At 37.0% G+C, this 21,780-nt stretch overlaps 2 protein-coding genes across 2 annotated transcripts in view; both read left to right on the forward strand.

Annotated features, from left to right (window-relative positions):
* Positions 1 to 2,724, forward strand: part of LOC763311 — a 90,183-nt gene extending 87,459 nt beyond the window's left edge. The window contains exon 60 of the mRNA XM_030988885.1: positions 647 to 2,724. Within this exon, the coding sequence (XP_030844745.1) occupies positions 647 to 679 (33 nt within the window). The 3' untranslated portion in view covers positions 680 to 2,724. The remainder of the gene's footprint in view (positions 1 to 646) is intronic.
* Positions 2,725 to 7,765: 5,041 nt separating this feature from the next.
* Positions 7,766 to 20,113, forward strand: LOC575478 (nucleolar protein 9). Its single transcript, XM_775876.5, has 12 exons — positions 7,766 to 7,998; positions 10,163 to 10,461; positions 11,594 to 11,711; positions 13,162 to 13,266; positions 13,813 to 13,969; positions 14,616 to 14,808; positions 15,605 to 15,719; positions 16,311 to 16,441; positions 17,057 to 17,284; positions 17,675 to 17,945; positions 18,991 to 19,094; positions 19,649 to 20,113. Exons 1-12 carry the CDS (start codon positions 7,860 to 7,862, stop codon positions 19,796 to 19,798), a joined length of 2,010 nt encoding a protein of 669 aa, XP_780969.4. The 5' UTR covers positions 7,766 to 7,859; the 3' UTR covers positions 19,799 to 20,113.
* The last annotated feature ends 1,667 nt before the right edge of the window (positions 20,114 to 21,780 follow it).

The raw sequence follows: 21,780 nt of genomic DNA on the forward strand, positions 1-21,780 counted from the left end.
GACAATATTAGTAAGCTATTGACTGATGTACTAGTGTAAAATGAGTGCCCAAATCAATGTAAGTAGGTCTAACTTACTTTACATTAGCTAGATGATATCATTCAGGGACTTTTCAAGTGTACTGTGCTGTCAATTTATTTTGGGGGGAGATGAAACGGCTATCGAGGTTGTTACAAGCAATAATGAAAATGCCATAACAACTCACAATAGATTATTTTCGGCCGGTCGAATGCACTAATTTCTGGTACTGAAGTTATTGGGTTACCGGTAGGTTATTTCAAAGTAACTATCTAGATGGACTTCCAGTTTGCCCATAAACTATCTTAAAATGTAAAAAAAAAAAAAAATTAAAATCAATGGCAGAAATTACTTTGACCTCAAACTAACCTATTGAATGGCTGTGTTTAAGTCAGAACTCATTTATGAGGAAATTTCCACTTCCACGATAATTTTAGGCGTGGAAGTATTCATGACACAAAACTGAAAAACTTTAAATGTGCTTAAAATATTTGTTTGTTCTCCTCTTATTCTCATTATCTTTTTTGTTCTTCTTTCTTTTCTTCTTTCACCTCTTTTTCATCTTCTTCTCTTCCTGTTTTCTTCATGTTCTTAACTTATCTCTTCTCCTTGACTATATATTTAACAGCGTGGGGTTGAACGGAACCCTTTCTACTACTGAAGAAATGTATCAGACGCTGGATCAGGAAATCAATGATTATTATTTTTTATTTTTTTAAGAAGGCTCTGGAAAAGATTAAGAAATTGTTTATGAGCTGTTTGTAGGGATATTATATGGAGGAAAAAAGTGCCTCCTGAAACAAATTCCATTTAAAATGCCTAAATATTCAACATAATTTTGACCAAAAAATTCTAACGTTTTGGGACTTTCAGCAATACTGAGGCAATCTGTTATTATTTTGATGATTCTAAAACCTAACAGAAAACACCAATTCTTCTATGCTAACTGCATAACTTTTTTTCCAATCACTATCAAACACTTTCTTTAACAATCCAGTCACATGACCAGAACCGAACTTTATCTTTAAGTAGCATCATTTTGTTACTTTTATCACTCATTTTGCATTTGCATTTTTTTTCCTTAATCTGATTATCAAATCACCCACTGAATGATGTAATCATTCATTCTTTTCATGTAGTGTTGCTATAATTATATGTAAGGCAATGAAAACTTGCTTTTGGGAGAGACAGGGTTTTGTCTGATTTTAGCTAACAAATTTATAATCAGATGAAAACTATGACGATGTCTAGTTATGTTATATATATTTAATCTGGAAGTACAAGTATAATGTTAATGTACCGGGCTTACAGGTGTAACAGTAGTTTAAGTGTAGCTGTGAATTTTTAATCACTTTAAAACAAGTAAGAAGTATACCCAGTATTCTATGGATGAATGGTTCAGGAGTATAAAGATAACATGTAGGACAACTTTAGAAAATGCCTTCGCACAGAACATAAAAGGACATAAGTCGTTGTTGTTGTTCTTTATCTTGAAGTAGCGCCATTTTTATATTTGCATCACTCATTTTGTGTTAGCATTTTTGTTGGTAATCTGCTTATCAAATCACCTGCAACTGAATAATTTATTCATCCATTTATTTCATATATCTATATATATATATATTGCTATTATTATGTGTAAGGCAATGTATACTTGCTTTTGGGAGAAACAGGGTTTTGTCTTTTTTTAGCTTACATATTTATAATCGGATGAAAACTATGACGATGTCTAGTTATGTTATATATATTTAATCTGGAAGTACATGTATGATGTTAATGTACTGGGCTTACAGGTGTAATAGTAGTCTAAGTGCAGCTATTTATTTTTAATCACTTTAAAAAGTAAGTAGTTACCCAGTATTCTACAAATTAATGGTTCAGGAGTATAAAGATAACATATGTCGGACAACTTTAGAAAATGCCTTCGCACAGACCCTAAGAAGGACATAAGTTGTTGTTGTTGTTCTTTATCTTGAAGCAGCGCCATTTTGATATTTGCATCACTCATTTTTTTGTGAGCAGTTTTTGTTGGTAATCTGCTTATCAAATAACCTTCCGCTGAATAATTTATTCATTCATTCGTTTGTTTATTTGATGTATAATTTATATACCGGTATATATATATATATATATATATTGCAATAATTATGTGTAAGGCAATGAATACTTGCTTTTGGGAGAGACAGGGTTTTGTCTTTTTTTAGCTTACATATTTATAATCGGATGAAAACTATGACGATGTCTAGTTATTTTATATATAAATATTTATAATCTGGTAGTACATGTATAATGTTAATGTACCGGGCCTACAGATGCATTGGTAGTTGAAGTGAAGCTGTTTATTTTTAATCACTTTAAAAAATTTTAAAAAAAGGAGTTACCCAAGTATTCTATGAATGATTGGTTCAGGAATATAAAGATAAAAATTACTCAGGACAACTTTAGAAAGTGCCTTCGCACAGAACCTAAGAAGGACGAAAGTCGTTGCTGGTATTTTTTATATTTGTTTGGCAACCAGTCTGCAGTAATTATAATTGCCACAAATAGTCTTTTTGATATTGGTTGATGGTTTGTTTTTACCTCAGACTTCTAAGAAATCATGTGTATGCTTCTATGTGTGAGCTTACCAAAGAGCACTAGTGCATCGACTTCGTATCAAACCAGGGACCTCCCGATTACGAATAAAGGACTATATTTTGCATCATACTTAAAATATTGTAACGTGTGGTTTGTGCTCTGATCGTGAGTGTTGTACTATGGAATGGTTGTCATGGTTATACAGACACTGTTAACTTTTGCACGACGTACGCAATGTATCAGGAAATCAATGATAAGACTTTAAAGTACTATGTCCCTTTTGTAGCCAACATCACATACTGTAAAACTTTGCAGGAATTATGAATATGTCACGTATGTCCTGTCTTTGAAATTTCAACGTTAAGCAGTGTACAGTATTTACATTATGCAAGGAAACCCGTTTACTTTCTAGACTTCACTGTCGGACACTATTGAGTGACTGACTGACTTCTTTTTTTTTCTTTGGTAATAACATACATAAAATGAGCTGTAAAGGGTACATGAGCATTTGTCTACATCAATAACCCAATTTTTAATGGCGAAAATGAAACTGATTGAATCTTTGCGCAGCACAAAACAAACAACCATTTGGTACAAGGGTCTGAAAATCAGACTATTACTTTCGTGATTGCCAGCACTATAGTCGGTTCGACAACTAATGGTCGTTATTTTCCCACTTATATAAAGACATTTTCAAGCCCTTTCGTTTTAAGGGAAGTTCTAAATTAGTATTATCTTTCAAATGCTGTTGGAATTTAACTTTTTCATTTGTTGGGCCTATAAATTGGACTTGGTACCTTTAATAATGGATAATTATAGCACCAACCACTCGTATGTCTCCAAATTCTCTTTAAGTGTCATTGTTTTTCACCGAATAGATCAGGAGCAGACTTACCCTGTTGTTTTGAAATGCACTCATTTAGCATCAGGATTACACGTGTTCGAGTTAATAGTGTAAACGTGATCCACAGTAATGATGTTGTGAGTGACTGTGTAATCATACAACTTATCATGATAAATGCTAATTTTTGGTGGTACCAAATCAGTCACTATTTTTCTCAAAGCTCTTTCAACACTGTCCCATTGATATTATACAAAGTCATGAATTATCCCCATGGCTAACAGGAAACAAATAAGCCTTTCAATCCTCCCATTCGGCTAAGATGTTCTATATTTCATTGGTAATAATCTAGGTGACGTCACTACTTTTGTACTTACATCGTTACAAATAAACCCTTTTACCAAGATAGACTTGCAATTAAATGACTTTTCGATTTGAATCTTCGCGATAATTCAAACAAAGATCAACTTCCCTATAGCGAACCTATTAGCTAGGAAAGTGACAATTGTGAATAATACTGTTTGTGCATTATAAACGGCTATTAACCATGTAAACATGCGAGTTTTTACAGTTAGTAGTTAGAATTTGTCATGAAGAGAAATATTTCAGTGAAGAGAAAAGAAAAGAAATCAGGGGAAAAGGCGGTCCATTAATCGAAAGGTGCGACGGTTCGGACAAGCATATCAAATAATTATTATTTACAGCTTTGAAGATTTATTTGAGAGAGAAAAGTTCATTTATGAATTCAGCTGTTACTTAATGAGAGAGAGTGAGTGAGAGATGGTACTGCTAGTGGATGTAAGGGAGAGAGAGAACGAAGATAATTAGGAGAGAATAGGAGAGAGATAGATAGAGAGGGGGTATGCTGAGGTGGGGAGATTTAAAAGAGAATGAGAGGGGGGATATAGAGGAGATGAGAAGGGAGAGAGAGTGAGACAGAAAATAAGAGGGAAGCGAGATAAGAAGAGGGGGGAGAGGGGGAAGAAGGAACAGAGAAACATGTGGGGAGGGAGAGGGTGGGATAAAGATGCATAGAATAGAGAGATGAAATAGTATTTACCGGCTATAAATCATTCCGCCACCAAACATTTTACCTTTTATGAAATGAGAATAGATGAACATATGCTAATCAAAACGTGAAACTCAAGTTAAAAGCGAGATAAACATGACAAGTCAATACATTATTGTGTGAAAGCATACACTGAACAAAAGACAGAGTAGTTGGTTTAAGTGGAGACAGATATAGGAAAATGTAAATGAAAGAAATAATGTTGCAAATCATTAATATTTGAGAAAGCTAGGTGTATATTTACACCACAGCAAATATCAAGCAAGTTTCTCGACAATTGTTGCTTTCATTGACCTATTGCCGAAACAAAACAATACAAAATTATGAATGCATGGTGCCAATCTCACTCAATACTGAATGGTGCCGAATCGAGGAAGACCAATTTTAGCGTATGTCCTCCCGGCAGCACCCGTTTTTCGTAGCGACTGATTAGATATGGCAGGAAAAATCCGAAAGAGAGACGGCTCCGGCGCACCAGTCGCTCTGCATAAACTTTAAGCCAATGGCGTTGCTACACATGTGACCAATCACAAGCTTTTCGTAAACGATTTTGACGAAGAAGCGGAGAGCCAAACAATTTAGCATCCTCTGCGGTGAAACTTTGCAAAATTACATAATCTACCGATTCATCAACGGTTCTATAACCCCAAAACGCATGTTGGCCATATTAGTGAACTTTCTAAAGCTGGTCTAGCTAATTGAAGTTAATCAAAGATCGAAACAACTTCAACTGCACCACGTGCATAAATATATCACTCTAGGGCAAACCATTATATTAGAACAAACTTCAATCTTGCTACAGACTTACATTATGATACGGGAATATAGCCAATATATAAATTTATCTTACTCGAAGGATTGGACGGTATTGTCCATTGTTTTATAATAATGGCATCAAATATTGAAAACCTTCCCTGATTAAATAAAAGCACCAGAAAATATGCACATTTCAAAATAGAATTTGATTAGTACGTACGTACCTGCCCTTAATTGAGACTTTGATATATCGGCCTACAAGTATATGATAATATGGCTAGCGTGTATAGATAGGGGTTTCAGCAGACCAGGGGCGGCGGAGTGTCATTCAAAGTAGGTACCAACAAAAAGGGGCACTTTCCGGGGAAAAGGGCACCGTTACAAAGGAAAACCTCATAGCAAAAATATACAATTTTTAGACATTGGTGTAACATACACCTACATTGTGATTATATTATCAGGGTTGATTTCAATGTTTGTTTCTGTCTTTACATGGTCCAAGATAGCATGTACTTTAAAGAAAAATGTACTTTGCAATTGTGTGTGATGGTATGAATATTGTGAGGTAGCAGTGCAACAAAATTGCATCTTATAGGAGGGGAAAAAAACATTCTGGTGGGGGTTTTAACTTTTAAGCACAATTTAATCATAAAAGAATGGAAAGATAATTATATCAACTTTAAATACGAGCGAGCGTAGTGAGCCAGATTTACGTGAAATTAAATAAAAAAGCGTGGCTCTTAATCGCTTTAAATTAGGAGCACATTTTATAGGGAAAGGAAAAGGGGGCTATCAATATCCAAAGGGAAAATGAGACTTATTTTAAATTAAAGAAAAGAGCACATGTTAAAGTAAAAAGAATTACCAAAAGTGAAAATGGGGCACTCCTCACACTTAATAAGGGGCACTCACCAGAGATGAAATAGTACAATCATGACAACGGACAAGGGGCGGGTCGACCCCAGAGCCCCGCCTTGGCGGGGGGGGGGGGGCTGTACAGAGGAGGACCTCCGGGGGAGGCGGGCAGGGGGCACAATGCCCCGCACTTGTTCAATAACCCACACAGTGCCCCTTTAACTTTGTAAGAAGTGCCTTTTTCCATTATAAGAATGCCCCTCCTCTTTTCACCTCTGATAAGTGCCCCTTTTCCTTCGACAATTTTTCCTTTTTTTCCTTTGCAATAATTTACCTCCGATAAATGCCCTTATTAAAGGAATCGTTTAACAATGTTAAATCTGATATACACGGTCCTACATGTTATCAGTGTCTGTGATATGGTGTAATATTGAAGCCCTAAAAAAATCGCGCTTCAAAATGATCAAGAAGTGCCTCAAAAAAGTAAAAATCTTTGAGTGACCGGTTTTACCTTACGTGTTTTCCCTAATAGACTGTAGTGTTATGAAAACCGTTCGGCGAACGGTTTTCAAAATTTGTAATTCTAATTATTAATATCTTGATAATCAGACAGGCGATCAGCTTGTAAAAGTCATGGAGTTCCTGACTGACCTAAAGGTTTATAATTATCATTGCAGCATGAGCTAAATCAAATTTCACCTTTGGTAATTTCCCTGTTTACAATGATATAAGTGCCCCTTTTCCTTTCTAATAATGGACCTAATCCTTTTTCACCTCTTTTAAATGCCCCTATTAAAATATGATGGTTACCCCATTTCCGTCAACAATTGCCCATTTCCCATTCCCAAAAGTGCCTTTTCCATCCCGGGTGAGTGCCTCTTTTTAGGTAAGAATTAAGTGCCTCTATTTCATCTCCTCTGATAATCACCCTTTGTACTTTGACACGTGCTCCTTTTCTTTTCTAATTGTCTTTATAGACTATTTATCCCTGTCGATAAGTGTCCCCTTTTCCTCTCATCATTAAACGTGCCCCCAATTTAAAGCGACTACTAGAGCAATTTCCCCCAATGCTCGCTGGGCTCGCTCGCTCGACGCATTTATAAATATATGTTACTTATCAGAGGTCATTTCAGTCTTCCGTTATGAGAATGTGCTCATCAGGATTTGTTTTCCCTCTTTATAAGATTTAATTATTCGCACTGCTACCTCACAAATCTCACTCGCAAATGAATATTCATACATCATACCCAACTGAAAAGTACAATGCTTATGCAATATATTGTATGATGTATAAAGAGAAACAAATATTAAAATCATCCCTGATAATTATGTATTCACAATGTAGGGGTATATAAAAATGTCTAACAAATTGTATAATTTCGCTTTATGAGGCCCTTTTTTCTTCAGAAAGTACCCCTTTTTGTTGTTGCCCCCCCCCCCCCCTCCACTTTGGAAGTCGCTCGGCCGCCCCTGTCCCTGCTTGTAATAGGGCCTCATTGTATTAAGCTCTCGATAATACAATAAATAAAATTAAATCTAAATTTATTTACTTTAGAAAAATACGCATTCCATAGTTGAGATCTTGAGAGCTGTTTACACTCAAAGGTAAAGCAAACGGATTGGCGGGCGATAACAACGTACATACTACGCTGACGATCACGATCATTCTGTGGTGATATCATGCAAATCTTTATGTGAACACAGCTCCACATGTGATTGGGAACGTCGTCACCAACTGAAATTATGAGCAAAAAAACTGATAAAACAAAGAACGAGGATGATGGGACTGGAAGGATTGGACGTCTTGATGAGCCCACAATGGGTTACTATCGGCGGGTCTCCGATAAGATTCAGGAAGGATTTGAAAACGCTGACGAAAAAGGTAGATTATTTTGTGAACTGTGGAGGACACGGTCCCATGTGTTGGATTTTGTGTTGGAGTCTAGAAAAAATTCTATAGGTCTAGAACAGAAACTTTAGCTTATTTATACTTTTTTTTAGTCGGAGTAGGACTGTAGACTTACAGACATAGGAGTGAGTGTGAATTGTTTGTTTTTCTTTCGTTTATATGTCTTTTCTTTCTTTCTTTAGACTTTTAGATGGAAAGAAATGGGTAGATCTAGTCTAGACTAAAGGTCGGCCAGCTCCAGTTTTCGGCCGATTGGTTGGATGCAAGGTAAAATCACTCTAAAATACATCGCATAATAGCATAACACATATCCCACACATACCATACCATGCCAGTGTCACTGAAGAACCACATTTGCAATGGAAAATATATCCTAAAATATCACATTTTAGCGATGTAATCGCCGGTCCCGCTACCCAAATCTGAAAAATCGAGTATCTTACGCGTGTGTATAAGAAATATGGGTACCATAAAATGAGCTTTATTTCAAGTATTTTTCAGATTTAAAGCCCGATTTTGTGCTGGTCGCAAGCTCAAAAGTATGTATTAAATCAATGCAGCCGCACACCGCGACGCACACACGATATCTCTGTCTAATTCAGATTCCAACTTCCGATCACCGCTGTGCCTGTCTTCGGCCAGGCGAGCACCAGGGAGCTCCGGCGTGGGATACCTGCTCCGCCCGCTTGTGCTGTACATCAGCGCGGAAACGCACGGCGCGCGCGAGTGCTTCCTATTGACTTTGTACATGCGGCCGTAAACTGAAACGCTCGGCCGATAACGGGCTCCAAAACAGTGAAATTGAAATGAATATTGTCATGGCAATTCGTGATTTTTTTCTGGGATTCTTTTTTTGTTTAAATAATAATAATATTTGCTTCATGATTTGAACAAGAAATGATAATAAATAGGAAGTAAAGAGTCCTAAAAATAGGATTTTGTCTTAAGTGGCCGAAAACGGGCTCCTTTACTCTAGGCCTAATTCTACAATTTCTGCCCAAGTCCAAGATCAATTTCTTCTTCTTCTTCAAGATAATCTGCCTCCTTCAATACTGAAGATTCTTGCAGATGCCGTATACTCGGCCGTATACTCGGCCTGATTGGGGTGTGCAGGTGGACTATTACACCGGGTTGAAGGCCAGATTATATTAGCAGTAGGGAAGCATAAGACAAATCACGCCCTAAAAAATAAGGTTCGTCCGCATTTTTGCAGACGTTTTATTTTCTTTTGCGCTCTGCGGGTGTAGGGTTCCCGAACTGGGCGCTGGCAATGTGAAAAAGGGATTCCCCGTAATTGAATACCCCCAGTTCAACATCTAATTTTATGGAATTTCCGTCTTCCCGAGGATTTATCGCTCATAAGGTTTGATCATAGTGTTTGATCTCATTTTTATTTTTGTTATTAGATTCTATATATGCATGATTTATTGAATAAAGAACATATTTATATTTTTTGTTTTAGTTGGTAATTTTAATTCAGACAATAGTGCGCTTAGAAACACCTGTATTAAGCGCCTAATAAATTTTATATATTATTATTATTATTAAGGTGAAAGTCTCTGTACAAAGTCAATGTGAAATGCATCAAGGAGCATCATCGTGGATCCGTTTTTCGCATCGCCAATGCCTGGATCGGAAATGTGAATCTGCCGCAAAATTGCGAACGATCCTTATTTTTGGGGACACGTCTGTCTGCGTTTACGAAGACAATCCTTATTCTCAGACCAGCGCCCCTACTGATTAGACATTGTCCAGCATTTCCAGTTCGTCCAGCTAACGATAACATTTAGTAAACGGTGAATGACAAAACTTCCAGAAAATCCTAAAATGCTCTTGATAAGACTAAAATGACTAAAAAAATACTTTAAATTATCAAAAATACCTACCTGCAGAATAACTAATTTGATCAAATTTTAGGCGTTTTTGCAGGACTACGCATTATGCAATACATGGTGAAGGTAAGAGTTAGCATGGTTAAATTAATTCGGCTGTACATGTGACAAATGTTGTGCTTCATAAACTTGTTTGTAAAATAATTTGGTAATATTAAGCATAATTTTTTCCTGTTGAACAAAATATTTACAATTTCAATGTCTGTATAAATTTGAAGTGCAAGTTCTTTCTTACTCTCACTCAGCAATGTTTATGAGGAACGTCTACTCTGAACTGGAAGGCAATGAAATAGGACTCTCCCAAAACCAGACAGTAAGCCGCATTCTCGAGACAGTCCTCCCTCTCTCGGAACCTGAACAGCTGACCTCCTTCCTCCGTGGATTGACCTCTGACCTTTCGACCTCGGCCACTGATCGGTTCGCAAGCCATGTTCTACAGTCGACCATGATCGAAGCCCTGCGTTATGTAGGCACAGAGGAAGGGGTAGATCTGCCTGGGATTTTTTGCACAATATGTAAAGAAATGTCAGAGAACTTCAAAGAGGTGGGGTGTATGTTTATTGGTGTTTTTTAAAGGAAATTTATTTGTCATGATGGATACACTGTATTTTTTATGAGTAGAATTTTCAGTTAAATAATGCAGTAGATGATGATGATGATTATGATGATACAATCACAATCATAATCATAACAATGATGATGGTGGTGACAATGGTTAAGATGATATGGATACTAGTTTTGTATATTTCTTATATCCAGAATACATTGCTAGTCATGGAACTTACAAGGAACCTGTTTACTACACCTAGGTGGAAAGTGACAATCTTATAGTAAAGTCCTGCCAAAGGACTTACATGAGAACATGGATATATGTTACAAGAAATCTATACGAGCAGTTTATTTAATTGTATGTTTAGTGTCTCGTGTCTGGGGCCATTCTAAACTCTAAACTATTTGGTCATTTGCTATCCATGCATTACCAAGTAAGAAAACAACAACTTATTTATTTTAAATGGAATTTTCCTTCTTATGTGGTCAGATCAATGTGCTAGTAGATCTGTCATTGATCATTGTTATACAAACTCCTATGACGTTGGTAATGTTTGAGGAAAAGTATGTTGAACTTGCCCTTTGGTGTACATGTATCCATGGCAATGCCACTCTCCACGCAGGTGTAGAAAATGAGTACCTGGTAGGAATTTATACCTTGAAGGCTTTCAATACCTTAGGGCAGCTAGGCTAAGGCCAGGGTAAAAATACTACTTTGGATGAGCCTCGAACATCCCATGGAATAGCCTCTTGTCGATGGCCGCTTGCGCCGAGGATCTCTTAACAAGTGATCTGAATTTCTTTTGGTTTTCATTGTTTGGCGAATATTCCGACCCAACTGAAGTTCGGTGAAAATCATCCAATGAGAGAGAGAGCTACTATGATGTAATATCTAACGTGCTGTGCGAATGTCCTCCGTGAGAGTGAGACTGGCCGCCTACATGTATCTCCCAGGGCTTTAATGCATAATTCAGTAGTAAATCGGGTCTCGCCAGAATTTACGGACTCCAACAGCGCCAGGGCCATCGACAAGAGGCTACCCATGGAATGGACTTGTATGCAATATAAAAATGTACTATTATTGTTATTATTATCATAATGCTGTTTATTATCTGTCTTATTCCTAGGTGATACTGGACACGTATGCTAGCCATGTTTTACGGACCCTCATAGCAAGCCTTGCTGGCATCCAGGCTCCAGAGAATGTCTCTAGAAGCAAACTATCACGAGGCCAACAACATAAAGGTTCATCATCATTTCTTTTCTGACTTTTTATAATAATAATAATAATAATAATAATAATAATAACAATATGTCTTGTTTACCCAGGGTAGCCTCATCAGTATTTATACTGTTCTGCCTGAGGGCCCTTCAATCATATTATTACCCCGGTCATCGGATTAAAGGGGAAGTCCACCCTGAAATTAAGTTAGTTTTAATAGGAGTAGAAAAATGAGAGAAACAAGTCAGTGAAAGTTTGAGCAAATTTCGATTAAAAATAAGGAAGTTAGGATTTTTGAAGTTGTGATCAATCAAACAAAAATTGGCAACTCTATGACGTATCATGCGAGCTCAACTTCCATTTGCTCAGTACTAAAAAAATCTAAAATTTTCATTTTCCCTCAAGAAAAATTTCAACCATACATGCACCCTAAATATAATAATTGCAAATATGTTTCTATACTCCCCCTGCAAGGAACAAATATATATTCCGTCATCAATAACGAAGAAAACATGATTTTATGGAATATTATGCACAAAGCAAATGAAGGAGAGCTCGTATAATAAGTCACAGAGTTGCAAATTTGTATTTGATTGATCACAACTTCAATAATTCATAACTTTCTTATTTTCATTCAGAATTTGCTCAAACTTTCACTCACCTGATTTTTTTATTATTCTGCCTCTATCGAAACAAACTTATTTTGGGGGTGGACTTTCCCTTTAAGGCTTACCCGCACACAATGTATGCACATTCTCCACTCCCTGGGTAGCATTTCAGCCAGGCGTCATTTTTACAAGCGCACACTTGCGAATCTAAGCACATTAGCTTTCACATCCTACCGGGTACCCATTGAACACCTGGGTGGAGAGTGGCACTGCACTACTTATAGTTACTTGCGCCCTCTATATAGCAAACAATGCTCGGTGACTGTTGGTTCCCCATGATCCTCTTTTTCTTATGTTAATGGAGAGCTGATTTGATGAGATAACCACATGTCGGAGACCATACAGAGAGGTCTCGTCCATCCTGACCAAACTAGTGCAGGAGACTAATCACCAAGAATATTTTTCTTTGTATGTGCAGGGTTCTATCTCATTATCTAACTTGATGGTCTCTTACATTATGTTTTGGTTTTTCATGTTTTGTTTTTTCGCTTTGCTTTTGCTATAAATGTGTTTATTTTGTAATGATGATTTGATGTTTCCTAACGTTATACGAATTTGTAAAAAGTGTCACTAAAACGTTTTCTACACGTGTGGAGGGTTTTAGAAGACAAGGTTTTTCTCATGAACTTGTAAACATATATGTTTTTAAAATTTATAGTGATTAATTCATTTCCTTCAAAAAAATTAACAATATGCAGTAAAGACATTGCCAACTTTACAAGGAAAGTATAAATTTAAGTGGAATTATTGACTGTCATTCCGTGATTTCTAATGCCCTTGTATGAACATTATTTTCATTTTACAGAATTGGTGTTAGAAACCAAAGTCATTTTGAATTCACCACCAAAGGACTTTCTCTCATGCGTGGAAAAGATCTCGGAAACCATCATGGAAGTTGATGATTTAAATGGTAAGTGGCAAATCCATCGGCATCTAAACTGCCCACAATATCTGTTTATATTATATAATATATGGAGAGTTTAATTCCAAAAGGAGCTAAATCAATTTGTGTAACTTGAGAGAATTTATTTCCCCTCTTTTCCGCTCTTTCACCTTTTTAGCGCCCCCTACAAGGGCCCCCTATGCACCCCCTAGATACACCTACTGAGTTCATGATTATCTCAAAGCGCACAGAGGGATCTTTTAATAATAATAATAGTAGTAGTGGGTTCTTGTATAGCGCTCATGTCTGTCAGACTTGACACTCCTGGCGCTCCTGATTATTACCCTGGCTTTAGCACGGCTGCCAATATGGCGCTCTGGCATTTCAAGGAATGAATTCCTGCCAGGTACCCATTTACAACACCTGGGTTGAGTGTGGCAAATGTAGATTAATGTCTTGCCAAAGGACATTAGTGGCGCGGCGGGACTCAAACTGCGGACCTTGTGATCGACAGTTCAGTGACATATCCACTCGACCACGACACCTCTGATATCGTTCCTTGTTTTATTTCAGAATACTTCACCAGCGCGACAGCAGGCCCAGTCCTAGAGGTATTATTGCTAGCACTTCACCATACCAACAAAGAGCTATGTAAACGCCTCACCAAGATATTTCTCAAGCAAGCCAAACTTTTGAGCAAAGGAGCGGCATCAGAAACAGAAAAAGAAAGGTGAGAGAGTTTGCATTTAATTATTTAACCTTTTCTTCCTAAGAGTAAGAGGTCACATTATTCAGTCATTAAACATGAACTGTCAAGAGTTACATATTGCATTGTACGGTAAAACCTGTAAATAATGACCACTCAAGGGAACATGAAAAGTGGTCTTTGTAGGCAGGTGGTCTTTACGTACAGGTTGCAATGAGAAAACATATTCAAGGGAAATTAAATGTGGTCTTTATAGACAGGCAGTTTTTCTATACAGGTGGTCACTAAAGCAGGTTTGACTGTAATTGCATGTTGTTTTGTTGACTTGGACACAAAACCCACCATAAGATTATAGATGTACACTAGTTTGTAAAGGCTGGTAGCCAGTTATATTGCACAACTACTGTTCATGGGTCGATTTCAAACATTAATCAAAATCCTAACTTCAACTTGGGACTCAATGCTACACCTCTAAGCCTAACCCTGTTTTCAACCCAAGTAATAAATTCAAATAAGTAACATTGATGATACCAAATTTGGCATATGTCACCAAAGAAATTGTTTTTAAACCACAATTCTTTCATTTTTTCTTTGTAAGTTTGTGTTATTTCCATTTTTTTTACTTTTTTTTTTTATTTTTTTTTTTTTTATTATTATTATTTTTTTTTAGATCTTTGGCTCAGCTTATGACACACCCAATCAGCAGTCACCTGCTTGAGGTCATTTTTAAGGTCATTGGTGATGACCTCCTCTTAAAGGTCATAGGTCGGAGCTTCAAAGGTCAACTCATCAAACTGGCCATGCACGGTGTTGCCAATTTTGTTCTCCAACGATTGCTTGAAAGAACCAAAGACCTACCTGTGGTAAGCTTGGTATAATTCTTTCAGGGACCCGTTTGACAAAGCCTTTTTTCGATGACAAATGACAAAAATTAGCGACAAATCTGCGGACAATCAATCAGAAGCAAGGATTTCAGTAGCTTATAACAAAAACTGTCATTTGTCACTGAGGACAAGTTTTGTGAACATGGTCCTTAATGCAAAATCAACCGGCCTCATAAGAGTTTCTTCTTTTACAATATATTGCCAGGTGGTCTAATACCAGTTGATCCAACCCCTACATCATATTTTATCTTCAAGAGAAGATTGAGTTCTTAGAAAGGTGAAAATAACTTTCGAATTTTGTTGTTCTCTTTATATAAGTGAGGTAGACTATCATTGAAGAAATGTCGCCTGTAAAGGATTGAATTTTGTGTACACTCACATCCAAAATATGATGACTACTCTGAAACATCACAGTCTACACCAATTCTTATGTGCCTAACGTTCTCCCATTGCTTCCAAACCATGCAGGTGCATCACTGTATTTATTCATTTATTTATTTCTGAAATTTTGTGTCGAATAGCACATTTTTCACCAATATGGTGGTCTTCCGTGAGGCACTGTTTGGTAACAACAAATGCAATAACAATACAGTAACAGTAACAAAACAAAGAAGAAGAATTATGTAAATAAATATATTCAAATTCTTTGGTATCCTCTTGATGAATGTTGACTTTTTCAACAAAATACTGTTGGATATTTGTGACACCAAATTCCTGTATTTAACTCTCCATAAAGTTTAATGATCATTAATTTTTCAAAAATCAAAATCTATAGTTTGAGGAGCTGTTTGATGAGATCGTTGCTGATATAGAGAGTGTGTTAGCTGTCAATCATCTTGGTGTCATTCAACGATTGGCTGCAGGCTGTGTAAGCCACACCTCCAAGCAGGGTAGGAAAATCCCTTCTGATTTATTCATGATTATTCATTTGGCATTAAGATAAAACAATATATAATACAAAAAAGAAGGGAAATACTTTATTGAAACACTGGTTGCACTAATTAGCTTGCCCGGGTATGTAGTTGGAATATCAGCTTAGCCCCTCTAAAGCATTGGGAGCCCCAAAATTGTACTTAAATTGTATCATAATGTGAAAAAGGATGTCATTTAAGACACACTTCTGCCAAGATTTCCCCCCAAAAAGTGTGTTTGAAGACAAATAGCGATAAAAGAATACATAATTTGGGTTTTCTGTTGTACGCAGAAAACCTAAATTTTGTGTTCTTTCATCAATATTCGACTTCAAACACCTTTGCAGAAATTACTCTTAATTGACATCCTCTTTCACATTATGATAAAAATTTAAGTGAAATTTTGCCATCGAATTTTCTGGGCCCCAACAATTTAGAGGGGCTTTAATACAATTATCAGATATACTAAAAATCTCAGGTAAAAAAAAACACAAGAACACTTTTGACTTATCCATATCACTTATTTATTTTCAATTTAATGAGAGAACATTCTTTTGTTGTTGTTGTTAGTTCCCTTCCTGCAGTGTCTGATGAAAGCATTCCACTGTCATGAGCCGAGAGACAGGCAGAACTCCTGCGTACCCCTTTTTGCTGCCATGGTAACCTATGAGGTCATGTTCGGAGAGAAGGATGACACAAAGGTACATATATATTTTTTAGCATAACAATAAAACACTTTTTGTACCCCCGGAAATGATTATGATCACTCCTTTAAAAATGTTAATGGTAATGATAATGCTAATGTTGAATTGCGTCATTTTCAGGCAGAGCTGGCATTACAACATTTGTGTAGGCCTAGCTCCATATAAATGATAGCGTATCCGGACACCTACCCCCTGGACATCCACCCCGCGGATGACCACCCCCAGTCAACTAGCCCCTAGGGTAACCACCCTCTAGGACAACTACCCCCGGGCAACTACCCCCCGGTCAACTACCCCCTAGGACAACTACCCCCCAGACAACTACTCTGTAGGATATTTGTCTGGGGGGTAGTTGTCCTAGGGGATAGTCGTCCTAGAGGGTGGTTGCCCTAGGGGTTAGTTGTCCTAGGGGGTAGTTGACTGGGGGTGGTTATCCGGGGGTGGATGTCCAGGGGATAGGTGTCCTAGAACCTAATCATAGATCTTATTTCATAAATTTGTACTCGCAAACTGTACAAGCTTTTGAAGAAGAAAGTCCGTTGGATGAAGACAAAAAAATCAACTCTCTTTCTCTTTCTCTCTCTCTCCCTCCCTCTCCTCCTTCGCTCCCAGGAGGACCCTCAGGCACCTCCTCCCATCCAGCTCCAGGGCTCCCTGCTCCTCCAAGAAATGCTCAAGTTCTCCAAGAATGGCTCCATCCTCAACAGTTTCATGGCCATGACCCCCGAGATGCTTGTATCCATGGCGACCCATCCGTCTGGGAGCTATCTCCTGGAGGCGTTCATGAAGAGCACTGTGATAGGCGAGAAGAAGAAGGACCAGTACGTGGAGAAATTTAAGGTTGGTTCTGTTTCCTTTTATTTCTAATCAGTCATCATTATCTAGTGCCGTCCCAGTGGTTTATCGGCTATGCACCTCCGTCGCTTTTTGTCGTGTAACCTTGTTCTAACCTCTCCGTAGTTAAGACCAGTCCATTTCTTGGCATCATCAAACCAAGTGATTCGCTGTCTACCCCCTTTCTCGTTTACCCTCTACCATTCCTTTCAGCAAGATCTTCTACCATCCTCCTCCTCTCATCACATGACCAACATACACTAGTATTCTCTTCTGCACTGTGTTAATCAGTTCCCTCTCTTTGTTTGCTCTGTTCAGGACTTCTTTGTTGCTAATCAGTAAGATTTTAGTTAACTGTTTTTTTTTTATCTGTGAAACGTTTCGTATATCTTTCAGGGGAGTTGTTTCCAGATCGCCTGTAACAAGCACGGCTCAAGGACGATAGAAGGCATCTTCAAGGCATCGTCCATCAAGAGCAAGTTCGTCATCGCCGAGACCCTTGCTGAACGAGAGAGCCATCTCCTCTCCCACACGTTCGGTCGCTTCGTCCATCGGAACCTCTCCCTGGGTCATCTGCGGAATCGGAAGCAGGAGTGGAAGAGCATTCAGATGAAGGAAGCTCAGAAGAGGAAATTGTTTGCAGATATCGTCGGCCGGGAACCACCAAGTAAGAAAACAAGAAATCAGCATTTTAATTGAATTTGGTTATTGACTTACCAATATATTGCTTTACCTTTTCATTTCTTTCAAAAGCCTAGTGTGTATAACTGCAGTCCTAAAGTGATTGGGTATCTTTGGGGTATCTTTCTCAGATACAGACACAAAATCCGGGAGTTAGCTTTATATGCTGCAATGATAATTATAAGACATTAGGTCTTTCAGGAACCCCATCACTTTTACAAAAACCGTTTTCCTAATGGTTTTTATAACACTACAGTCTATTGGGGAGAATGAGTATGGTAAAACTGGTTATTCAAATTTTTACTCTTTTGAGGCATTTCGTGATCATTTTGAAGCGCAATTTTTGTAGGGCTTTAATATTAAATACACAATATCACAGACACTAATAACACGTAGGGCCATGCATCTCAGATTTAAAATTGTTAAACGATGCCTTTAAAGATAAAGAGGTTCTGAATAAAAAACTCTTTGTAGAAATCATTAGCAGGGAACCACAAAGACAAATCAGTCTTACATTACAGTGAAACCTGTATATAAAGACCACTCGAGGGACACACAAAAAGGAGTCTTTATAGGCAGGTGGTCTTTATGTACAGGTTCCTTTAGGATGTGTCTCAATTATATACCACTTTCAAGGGAAACAGAAAATGTGGTCTTTCTATACAGGTGTAATCATTGATGAATGTTCAATGTTTCGGTATGACTGGTCAGCTCGAAAATAGCCAGACTAAAAGTATGTCTGCAAATTCTCAGGAATTTCTTAATCTCTGCTGACTTTATTGATGGGTCCTGTTTAATCCTCTAAAACCTCTTTTTGTGATGCAATGGTTTCAAGAATTTATTTTGTTTTGACCCCATCAACCAAACATAATTCCTTCTCAGTGCCATATCTACCAAAATGTTATTCCTTGTAACACCTGCAACATAAATGTCCATAAGATGTGAATAGTTGATTGGTTCATTTTTGATCCATTAAATTAGCTGAAAATATTTGTATAATTTACTGTATTTTTTTAATCAATTTTTTATAGAGAAAGAGAAGGCAATGGAGGAGGGCCGACAAGAAGACATGTTTTCCAAGGAGATAGCTATGTTGACTGGGTCTGGGGATTCAAGACTAGGTGAAGAACCAGGGGTAAGTGCTTTGTAGTTTTGCAAGCATGGTTTGTGACAGAATTAGAAAATTAGTTATTTTTTCACAATCAGTATAAAATTTACTGTTTTCAACTAATTTTCAAGTCACATGACCAACCAGATGAAAGTTGTCTGTGATTTAAGTTCACAATTAAGAGGGGAAAGATTGTATTGTCTTATTTAGGTGATGTAATGCTTCAATACAACGAAAATCACATGCATTTCTGCTTTATTCAGATGTTTATAATGCGAATTGTAGAGTTTCCTTTTATCAAACCTTGCTACTGTAAAGCAAAGAGACCTCCACAGGCATAGCATTTTTAGGAACTTAAGTTAAGATTCATGCTGTGAAATATTTGACTTACAATTGACAGAACAGTAAAATTTCTTGCCGTTAAAATTGCTCTCCTTTACAATTCTCAAAAATGTCATGTCGCTGAAACTTCTGGTTGAACTACCTCTGCTAGCATCTGGATATTAGATGTTGTAAAAGTAGAATTTCTACTTACTTTGAGCAAATTTGTACAAGTTTATTTTCCTTCTCATGGTTTTTAGGAGGATGCGACGGCTGACAACGATGAAATCACAACCATCTTCAGTACCCTGTCCCAGAAGGGAGAAACACCGTTAGATGAAGACCAAGCACACCAGACACAAGGAAAGAAGAAGAAGAAGAAGAAAAGAAAGATTAAGGACACTGACTGATAGAAAAGGGAATTGTTTATATTTATTCAGATCTCCGCTGCTAGCGAGTCGCGTCTCATGCTTGAAATCCTATTTTCAAGCCCTTTGTTAAAGAGAGGTTGAGTTCTGGGGAGAGGTGAAGAATATTTTGTGAGCATTTCAGGACATCAGAGAAAAAATGTCCCCTGGAAAGCATGGCTCTTCAAATGCCTTCATATTCTGAATATGACGAGTAACAGCTTAAAAACGAGGCCTGGTTTGTATGCAACATGTTTGTGTAGTCCCATATACATCTTTCTGTGTACAGTGCTTGTTCTTTACCAAGACTGGTCCAAATTTCTTATCATTTTGATGACTCCAGAACCTTGCAGTACACACCAATGCTTATATGCTACATGATCAACTTTTTTGATTGATTCCACACTCTTTCTTTCACAATGCAATCGCATGACCAGAACTCAACTTTATCTTTAAACTTGTCAGTCTGCATGTTATTTCCAAGTCGTCTTGACTCTTTCTGTGCCTCTGAAATGATATCCATATGCCACATTGGATTACACAAGAGTTATTTTACCTATACATTCTAGTTACGTTCTAAATTTAAATTGTGTAAAAGCTAATATACGACGCTTTTAACAAGAATTATAATTTTATGTAATAAAAAAGAAGTTGATGTATGTGGGTACTTTTAGCAAAAAAAGAGAAGTTGCAGAAAGAGACACATTTGGAACACAAAACATTATAGTTGCTGGTGACACCAGTGAAATCTAATCAAAATTGTGATTTGACATATCTCAATGAAAATTTCATTGAAAGATGTACAAAACTAATAAAGGTTGTAACAGTATTTAACCAGCTATGTGTCGTGATATAGTTCTCCCTCTCTGCTGTAGATTTATGATTTTGAATAATATTACATTTTGCGATCTGGAATCCTATTTTCTTACCCACTACATTACATTAAGCTACATTACATTAAGCTACATTATGTGGTTTTGTAAGTCAGTATTTCAGCTATTGGCATTTGACTTAATGACCTTACAATGAAATTTTTTATTTTCCTCAGCAATTATTGAAACGAATTAACCCTATGCAGGCCAGGTTATTTTGGTGGTCTCTCAGCTGATCTTGGCCATTGAGTGAAATAAACCATTCTAAAACTTACATCTTCCAATGAATAAGCCCATAAAGTTTCATATCTATATCTCAAACAGTTCTGGAATATGCATGATGTACAATTAATATAGAGTAATGTACAGAGTAATGCAAAGTGCAACAATTTTGGATGCTGAGGGATTACCGTAGGTCAAACTTGCGTAAGTTTGAAATGTGTGAGAGACTCTAGGACATGAAGTCATAAAAGCTTGTAAGGCGCAAAAAAAAAAAAAATTCTTTGAACATATTTGATGCGTATCCACAGGTCTGATTCTGCCCCCCTCCCCCCTCTTAGAATTAAATTTCATGCTTCGTAAGATTAGGCAAAGAGATAAATGAAGTTCTGAAAATGTACTCCTAGCAGTGGTTTGAAATATAAATCAATATATTTTACTTTTACTTTCTGATAATATTTCTATTATCTGTCTTCCTTGTAAAATCACTTTTTGAGAAGAATAATAAGTAATATTATTATAGGATTGTACCATGTATTGTCTGGCTCCATTTCCTTTGTGATGATGATATTGATGATGATGATGAGGATGTGGCTGATGATTAAAATGATGATGATGACCGTGATTGTGATATAATGATGATGATGACTGTGATTGTGATATAACAATGATTATAATGACCATGATTGTGATATAATGATGATGACCATGATTGTGATATAATGATGATTATGAAGATGGTGATGACCGTGATTGTGATATCATGATGATGATAATGATGATGATGACCGTGATTGTGATATAATGATGATGATGGAGATGGGGATCGATGATAATTATAATGATGATAAAGAGAGGGTTATGATGATTGTGATATTATGTCGATGGTGATAA

Source organism: Strongylocentrotus purpuratus, unplaced genomic scaffold (genome assembly GCF_000002235.5).
Source record: "Strongylocentrotus purpuratus isolate Spur 01 unplaced genomic scaffold, Spur_5.0 spur5_scaffold_18, whole genome shotgun sequence".
NCBI classification, from domain to species: domain Eukaryota; kingdom Metazoa; phylum Echinodermata; class Echinoidea; order Camarodonta; family Strongylocentrotidae; genus Strongylocentrotus; species Strongylocentrotus purpuratus.

Bases quoted from the DNA above. Each gene is read 5' to 3' on its own strand.
- LOC575478 (XM_775876.5), top strand. From the start codon at position 7,860: ATGAGCAAAAAAACTGATAAAACAAAGAACGAGGATGATGGGACTGGA. The intron at 16,442-17,056 runs GTACATATATAT...CTTCGCTCCCAG, and splicing joins GAGAGAAGGATGACACAAAG to GAGGACCCTCAGGCACCTCC. The intron at 17,285-17,674 runs GTTGGTTCTGTT...TATATCTTTCAG, and splicing joins AGTACGTGGAGAAATTTAAG to GGGAGTTGTTTCCAGATCGC.